General features: G+C 38.1%; 1 protein-coding gene and 1 long non-coding RNA gene across 5 annotated transcripts; one reads left to right on the forward strand and one right to left on the reverse strand.

Annotated features, from left to right (window-relative positions):
• Nucleotides 1-3,740: 3,740 nt before the first annotated feature.
• Nucleotides 3,741-5,288, forward strand: LOC110776020 (uncharacterized). The gene is made up of 5 exons (XM_021980600.1): nt 3,741-3,995; nt 4,096-4,259; nt 4,358-4,820; nt 4,907-5,001; nt 5,132-5,288. Exons 1-5 carry the CDS (start codon nt 3,741-3,743, stop codon nt 5,286-5,288), a joined length of 1,134 nt encoding a protein of 377 aa, XP_021836292.1.
• A 6-nt stretch (nt 5,289-5,294) lies between these two features.
• LOC110776021 (uncharacterized) lies at nt 5,295-7,961 on the reverse strand. Of its 4 annotated transcripts, none has more exons than XR_008921645.1 (6): nt 7,794-7,961; nt 7,060-7,135; nt 6,840-6,938; nt 6,665-6,752; nt 6,128-6,349; nt 5,295-5,933 (listed from the first exon to the last, which is right to left on the reverse strand). It is a non-coding gene; the product is annotated as an uncharacterized lncRNA (long non-coding RNA). The 4 variants fall into 4 exon arrangements; XR_008921646.1 differs by having other exon boundaries at nt 7,568-7,961; XR_002529939.2 differs by having other exon boundaries at nt 6,128-6,234; nt 7,060-7,960.
• Nucleotides 7,962-8,789: the final 828 nt, after the last annotated feature.

The raw sequence follows: 8,789 nt of genomic DNA on the forward strand, positions 1-8,789 counted from the left end.
TCATGTTCGGATATCTCAAAAAAGAACAACAATAGGTTCGACCTCATCGAAAGGACATCACTGACACTTGTGCACGGTCCTCTGATCAAAGACCAAGTCGAGCCGTAAAGACTAGCTCAAAATCACGAACACGGACGGTCGCAAGACAAAGATCTATCTGAACACGTTGTCAGCCCACGTTCAGGTTACAACTAAATTCGAGCACCCCTCGAAAGAATTCGCTCTTGCAAGAAGGAATAAAAAGAAATTCTCAAAAGAAATCACAAAGAGCCAAAGAAATAGGAACTTGCCCATCTTCAGTCGGCAAGATGGCGTCACAAACCGCACGAGTTCCCAAATCGAAAAGAAAACGAATTCAGGGACGTCCACCCTCAGCGGACAGTGCTCGCCCACCCTCAGCGGGCGGGGTCTGCGTCACTAGCCGCGCAGGTCCTCAGTTTTCGAAAAAATAAAGTCTTCAAAATTAAGACAGGCTCGCCATCTTCAGCCGCCGGGGTCTACGTCACAAACCGCGTAGGTCCTTATTTTCAAAAAAGCAAAACAAATTTTAAAATAGATTCGTCCACTTCTATTGGACGGGGTGTCCACCCTTAGCGGACAAGGTTCGCCATCTTTAGCCGGCGGGGCTACGCCACAAACCGCGTAGGTCCTTATTTTCAAATTTCAAAAAACAGATTCGTCCACTTTTATCGGACGGGGTGTCCACCCTTAGCGGACAGGCTCGCCATCTTTAGCCGGCGGGGTCTGCGCCATTAAACCGCGCAGGTCCTTAGTCGCTGCAGCGATAACTTTTGCTAGATTTTCCTTCGTTTTACGTCCTATAAAAACAAGGGTGCTGGATTTTCCTTCGTTTTACGTCCTATAAAAACAAGGGTGCTGGATTTTCCTTCGTTTTACGTCCTATAAAAACAAGGGGGTTTCTCGTTTAGCTAACCCTGAAAATGAGAATCTTCAAAAAAACATTTTTACTTCGTGATTGGGCTTGGCCAGGCCCAATTACACTTTATAGCTTTGATTTCGAAAACATCTGTAGTTACTCCCAATGACAAAGTGAGGGAGTTTCTACGCACCTTTAGATTCTTCCAATGACAAAGTGAGGAAGTTTCTATACTATCTGTTGACAAATCCCAATGACACGTGAGGGATATGTCGACACTTCAAGTGATGACCCTTAAGTCAAATGTTATCACTCGGGGGCTCGTGAGACCCTCGCAAAACAGGTCACAATACACCGTGGCTTGTGTGACGCACTCCGTCTAATACTTTGACCATCGTCTTACTCCAAGACTCAGTCAAAGTGGGGGCTAACTGTAGACACCTACTTTTGTCCCCATTCCCGCAAGGGAAAGGTTCGATGATGAAAACGTAAATCTCCACTTGACAACGCATCTCCTATGAAATAAACGAATCTCAATTCTCCTTTTCATTTCACCCGAAACCTGCTATTTATGGAAACCTGCTAAAAATAGTAACTGCCGTAAAAGGTAGCTTCTAAAAGTGGCAAATCATAAAAGATAGAAACCTGTCAGAATTAGGTGTTGCATTCAAACATAAATCCTAAATGAGATAGAAAACTGCGAGAATCCTATTCCTAATATGATTCGGAAATAAGAGTTACGTATTAATTGAAATCCTAACGAGCCTAGAGTTCGTAACGGGCCCGGATGCATTCCGTCACAAAATTGATACGCGCTAAAAGACTCGAATTAATCTCAAACTCTACGGATTTCAGGAATCCGAATCTGACTAAAGAAAACAGCCCAGACCCTATTTTCAACGCCTGGCTCTGGGCGCCGAAATCTTCGGCGCCCAGGCCTGGGCGCTGAAAATACCAGGGTACGTGTTTTTTCCTAATTCTTTGTGGATTAGAACTCTGCAATTCTATCTTTCCACGAACTCTTCCCTATAAATAGCCCCCTAAATTCGACGTGAAAGGACACACAACAACACATAATTATATTCTGAGTATTGACTCCAACCCTTAGCCTAAGCCTCTCGCTGCGAAATTGTTCACGCGTTCTGTCGTAATCGATCCATAAATCGAACAGAACATATCCTGTCCCATAATTGAGATTCGTTAAATAAAAAGGAGAAATAGCAAAGTCAAAGTGGTTAGTTTTCTGAGAACCGTGACGCACCTCTCAAGGGTGCGTCGTAATGTGTCCCTTTTGGATGATTTAACTGCTTTCCTCGCCCTTTTATGAACTGTTAAACTAACCTAATCTGATTGTTCTATCACGCCTAACAAATATGATATTTTTGGGAAATCGGATTATCATGATAGGTCCCTCAATGCTATTTAAATCAGATAATCACGATCGAATTAGTATTTTATGTTGCATATTGCTAAAATCAACTCAGAGTAGTCTAATAGTTAACACATGTCCCTTCAATTATTTATGCTGAGCTAGTAAGGATATCCTGCCTCTGGAGTTATCGATGAGCGAAGTACTCCTCTCGGTAGTTACAGTCCCCCGAACCCTCAATCTCTACCTTGCGGGTGTATGATGAGAGATCCCCACACCAGGGATCACAAGGGAACCTACGGCCGTCGTGGTCAAACATAATTGCACTCCCTTTATGTCACGATAACCGGGTTTTGTCAGTTTTTTTCATTGTCGTTAAAAACTGAATGGCGACTCCTATATTACTAGTCAATTGGGTGTATACTCACAGGGAATCCAATTACACTTGATTGAATAAAAAGAATCGTCACACCCACGAGGGACGAGGTCATGCATTAGCCTCGTGCTTTTTCGACCCCCTCACAGGATCATCAGTCCGTCGTACGTGTCGACAAAGGTTCAGTTAGCAGATATCTTCACCAAAGCGTTGGGGAAGGCGCAATTTGAGTTTTTTTTGAACAAGATGGGCATTCGAGATCTACATGCTCCACCTTGAGGGGGATGTTAAGATATGTTAAGATATTAGATATTATTCTGTGAATATTCTGTAGAGTCCTAACTATGGTATGTTACCTAATGTGTACCTAGGATTTAGGTAACTGAGTTGTACTATATATACGGGTGTGATTAATGAGAATGAGACGAGATTACACAATATTTGACAGGCTCATACTTTATTCAGGTTGATATTTGATATGTACATATACATCTTCAACAAATAACCTTCAATGGGGTTGTGTAATAATATTGGATAAAATAAACAACAATTTAACGAAAATTATGATTATATAAGTCTCGATAAATATGTTACCTTAACTAATTATTTGGTCTTTTTATTTATGCATATTTCATTTGGAGTATCAAATCAAAACTGTTTGGGAAGAGGAAGGGACCGTATGGTAGACAAACTACATATTTTTAATTGGGAACGGAAAGAGTTCACTTTGGAGTATAGACAATCAGCTTCTTTTTTTTATAGTATATTTTGGATTACTAACCAATAAAAGTTACTCCGTAGTAAAAAGCAAGTTTAGGTATAGTTTTATATATTTATTAATTGTTGTATTGCATGGGGAAGTTTAAGAGGCAATATATTGGAGTATATTGTTATAATCGAGTTTGCATGACAATTTCTACCATCCTTAATATATGTATTCCAGCTTTACCATTAAGAAACTAACCGCGGCATTAAAAGACCTACCCATCCCCCCCAGATTATCCCTCCACCACACTACAAGTCTACATGCAACATCCATGATAAGCACAAATAATACATTCATTATTCGACAATTAGTATAATCAAAGCTAAGTGATCGATTCAAGTAGCTAGATAAGATGAAGAAGTTAATGGAAATAAGGGTAGATAAAGGGTTTGATTTGGAGAAAGCGGTCTGTAATCATGGTTTTTTTATGACGCTCCCAAATCAATGGAGTCCATCTTCAAAGTTACTTCGACGTCCTTTACGACTTTCTGATGGCTACTCTTCGGTTATGGTCTCAATCTCATTTCACTTTTCATCGATTACATATTCACATATTCTTATTAGCACTGACACCAAAGTCGCCGACTCTGATCAGGATGTCATTAAGGTACTCTAATTCAATTCATAGTTACTATATAGCTAGCTTAAATTTAACTAATGAATGTAATTGTTAACAAGATATATATTTGTAAAATGTGAGTATATAGAAACAAGTTGTACGCATGCTGAGGTTGACAAACAAGGATGAAAATGATGTAAGGAAATTCCAGGAAGTGCATGCTGAAGCAAGAACTCATGGATTTGGTCGTCTTTTTCGCGCTCCTGATTTGTTTGAGGATATAATCAAGGCTCTTCTTCTTTGCAATATAACGTAATTAATTACAAATTAATTCCCAAGTATTATTATTTGTGTTTTCATTATTTTGTTCTTCACTAATTAGTACTCCTTAATTATATATATTAATATAGGTGGAAGAGAACACTGGAAATGTGTCAATATCTTTGTGAGCTTCAAGCTGAACTTGAGTCGGGTATGCATAAAGATTGTGCATCTGCTCCTACGATTAAACCCAGAAAAATAAACGACTTCTTTCGGAGCTGCAAAAAAACAACCTCCAAAGTAAATTTGAGAGCGCTAGGAAACTTCCCAAGTTCAAAAGAGTTGGCTGGTTTAAGTGAAGAATTTCTTAAAAAGCGTTGTAATCTTGGTTTTAGAGCAAAATACATAATTCAATTGGCTCAATTGGTGGAGAAGGGTCAATTAGATGTAGAGCTTGACAAATTAACTAGTTTTGATGATTATGATGATATTCGTATGAAGATGATGAAACTCAAAGGTATTGGTTCATTTGCAACAGCCAACATTTTAATGTGTATGGGAGACTATCGAAACATCCCTACAGATACTGAAACAATCAAGCATTTGCGTGAGGTCAGTTAAGCTCAGATTCATAATATATATTGTCACCTTTTATATTATATTATATTAATTAATATTAATATTAATCATATATTTAGGTACATGGTATGGAAGATTGCAAAGAAGCAACCCTGGAAAAGGATGTCAAACAAGTTTATGATCAATTTGCGCCTTACCAATGCCTTGCTTACTGGTAAGTGGTAAATTGCTACTCCTTTATATTTAGATTTTCTTGTACAATTAATATATGAATGTACTAATATGTTACTGTATATTTTTAATTTTTTCTCAATTACGTTACGTTACGTTACTTTACGTTGTAGGTATGAGAATATTGAATCTTATGAGAGGAAGCTGGGGACGAAACTAAGCAATTTGTCTCCTGCAAACTATCACACGGTATCAAGCAGCTACTTGGCCCCAAAAAATAACAAATGCATCACATCAAGAAAAAGAAAGAGGTCTTGCTCGTCACCATAATACAGCTTATTAGCTTGTGGCCTGCTTCATTCTTTGCTAAGAATATTATCAAACTTACTACAAATACTTTGTCAAGAATGTCTTTTTGTTGAATCATCACTTCAATAGGAATGATCTAGCTAGTGTTTTGCATTACTGTAATGTTGTATTTTGTTAATTATCTTAGACTAAAATTAGTTTCGGATTTTGCAACAGATTTCAAATCTGAATGCTAACTGCACAGAATAGTCCTAGTCCTGTTTTGGCGACAAAAAAACACTAATTCAATACCATCTGTTTTACAAAACCTTAAACTTTGTTTTGGGTTCAAACTTGCCATTTGACGACACTTTGCTCACTGACGACTGACCTTTTCCGGGCATCTTCAAACTCTTCCTCCGTTGGTTCTAAAGTACTTTGCCCCCCCCCATACTTCTCCACCAAAACAGGATTTGGTCCTTCAGTTGCTGAGATAGATCAGAATTTGCCTTCTTTGAATCATATTGGCCAGGCTTTGAAGTTTGAAGATCTCAGTAGCTCATAAAAACAATCTACATTCAATGTAATGGCAAACGAAATTACTTCTTTCTTCGCTTCAAAGGGCTCGTAGGTGGTTTAATTTCAGATACCAGTTACGTTAGCCCATTTCTCGTAGGATTTAAACTCCTGGACAGAAGTTTGCATGACAAGGTCCAAGTGAGAAAACTTAATAAATCACCCCACATATCCCAGCATTTAAATTTAAAATTTTCTTACGGTCTGAACATAACATTGAACGAAAGAGCCTAGAATACAAGACAAGAAAACATCAAGCTCGTGTGCCAATAGAGGAGGAAATGCATAAAAGGAAGGAAAAGTACCTTCCTATACGACCCTTGTACTTCTTGTAGAGGTTAATCAAATCGTTTTTCTCAGTATCAGATCCCCCGTAGTTTGCTTCAAACTTTTCAATATCAGCCACTGTGACCTGGAAGTGCACCACCAATCTCAGCTACTTGTGATGCAATGTTAATAAAGCTTACCTCTTTCTACATGGCTCTGAACAAGTTCTGCACTTTCTGAGCTAGATCACCGGTAAGATCCTACCCATCATGAAAAAGAAAACATATAGCAATCAAAACCAAACTAACCTATCCTATGTACTGATGACTTTGCATCTTGCAATCCGAAGAACATGAATAATGCTATTGAAACTCCAGGACAAAACCAAATGACATTTAGCTTCATCACTCAAGTGCATGGATATCTATAAGAAAGCACTAAGCATTTTATATCCTGTCTGACAAGGTGAATTTACATTACATTATCATTTGAATGCACATAGACATATTATTATCTTCCAAGTTCACTAGTTTTGTATCAACCTAAAAGAAATAAGTGCTTCAAGAACAACTCACATCCATCATCGACAACTCTGGTCTGATCATAAAGGGCTCTTTTTTTCCTCATCACCTTCTGCAGCTGTTGGAATTTCTCATTCGCTTCCTATAATAAGAGCAAGAAACACAGTCCATTCAAATTTTAATTTATGTAAAAAAAATCCAGCAGCACCTGAGAAATGCAGGTACTGACCTTATCACCGGAGTTCTTATCAGGATGGAGTCGCATTGCCAACTTGTGGTACGCGTTTCTAATTTCCTGTTGAGATGCAGTGCTTTCAACACCAAGAACCTACACATTTATGATTTTCAACCATCACAACCAATATCTTAAAAGACAAATAGGGGAGAGAATACACCACAAATCCGCTCAAACAACGAAATTGGACAAATATTTTTCAGATTTCACTGACCAGTTCAGGGATATGGTTAAAAATTGGCAACCAGTACCTGCCAGCCCATCTTCTTTGAATATATTCGCTGAACTATCTGTAGCACAACAAATGCTATCTTGTAAGATTTTTGTAAGTTAATGCAATTATCATAATAAATTAACCTACCGAGAAAGTTGAGGCTATGATCAGATATCAGTTCTCAACTACGAAAGGGTTTAGCAAAGTCGAACATCTAATTCATAGAAAAACCATCCATTCTAATAGTATTTTGCAAAACTGGTCAGGGATTAAACTTAGAATTGGCTTTCAACACCTTCCATCTCTGTAGATCATCATACAGAAATCTCTCAAAAACACGCACTTGCAGAAAGGCTTCTCGTTTCTCAAGTTTTATTATTATCAAGCTCAGGCCATAATGTTGTGAGCCAACAAAACTATAAGAAGCATATTCTAATTAATCATTGCACGATGATTGCAATAATTTAACTTAGTAATAATTGTAAGTTAATCAAAGAGTTGAGATTACCTGAGCAGAATTTTTTTAGGGAAAAGGAGTAACTATAAATACAAGCATTAACTGCGAAAGCCATTCAAAAATCAATTCTCTGAAATCAATTATAAAATTAGGGTTTCTAATCCAGGTTTGCCTTCCACTTCTCAATCAATCAGACAATCCGACATCATACATGGAATATCAAAACCCTAATATACCGAAAATGGTAAAATTACAGAACAATCCCGTATTCCCGTACTTCGTAAAGGCTCGTCTACGAGCAAGAACCCTCATCATCGTCCATCTTGGCGTCTTCTTGATGTTGTTCCTATTCGGCTGTTGATTCGTCGGAAACCCTAGAATTCTTTTTCATTGCCGTTTTTTTTTGGGTTATTGAAGAGATAGAAACGTCTGGAACTGAATAAAGAGGTTTTCTGAATCTATACTGGGTATATATTATTAAACTAGTATATTAAGGGCAAAATAGTAACTTTAGTTGGTATATTAAGGGTTAAATGGTAAGTTCATGTAATAAATTGAGTCTGGCCCACGAAAAATAAGGTTTATCTTTGACTTGTGTTGGAAGTAAAGCTTGAAAAAGAGGTCCGCCCGATCGGACGCGCGTTCAAAGAAAAAATGGGAGAGTAATACGCCCGATCGGGCGCCCAGCGGAGGGCGCCCGATCGGATGCGCGTTCAAAGAAAAAATGGGAGAGTAATTCGCCCGATCGGGCGGTGGGCGCCCGATCGGGCGGTGGATCGGGCGGATGCAAAAAGACGTCTTTTGGACGTTGGATTTGGTTCCTCGTACGTGATTCCTTTTGTATACAACCTTTTTGTTAATATTTTGAGTGACTTAATTGTTCCAATTATGTTGAGTTAAGTTGTTTGATGATCCTCTTGATTAAGGAGGTTATTAAACTATTCATAATCATACTTAAGTCTATTGATGATGGTCATTGGATTCCTTTGAATCCTTTGGCTTCCTTGGGTTGTTTTGATTCCTCCACTAAGTCATATGTAATCTCCCTTTTTCTGATTTTGATGAATGATTCTTTGTGGCTATTCTCCATGTCTATGGAGATAATTAAATCTCTCATGATTATGAGTGATTTTACTATTCTTTATGGTCATTGATCTCTTTAGATCTTTGGAATTCCTTTGGTGGTTGGTTTTCCTAAAACCTTATAGCTTCTTTCACTTCTTGATTGGAGTGCTATATATATGTTCTTTCATTCTTGTAAAACCAACAGAAG

This window comes from Spinacia oleracea, chromosome 5, assembly GCF_020520425.1.
Source record: "Spinacia oleracea cultivar Varoflay chromosome 5, BTI_SOV_V1, whole genome shotgun sequence".
NCBI lineage: Eukaryota > Viridiplantae > Streptophyta > Magnoliopsida > Caryophyllales > Amaranthaceae > Spinacia > Spinacia oleracea.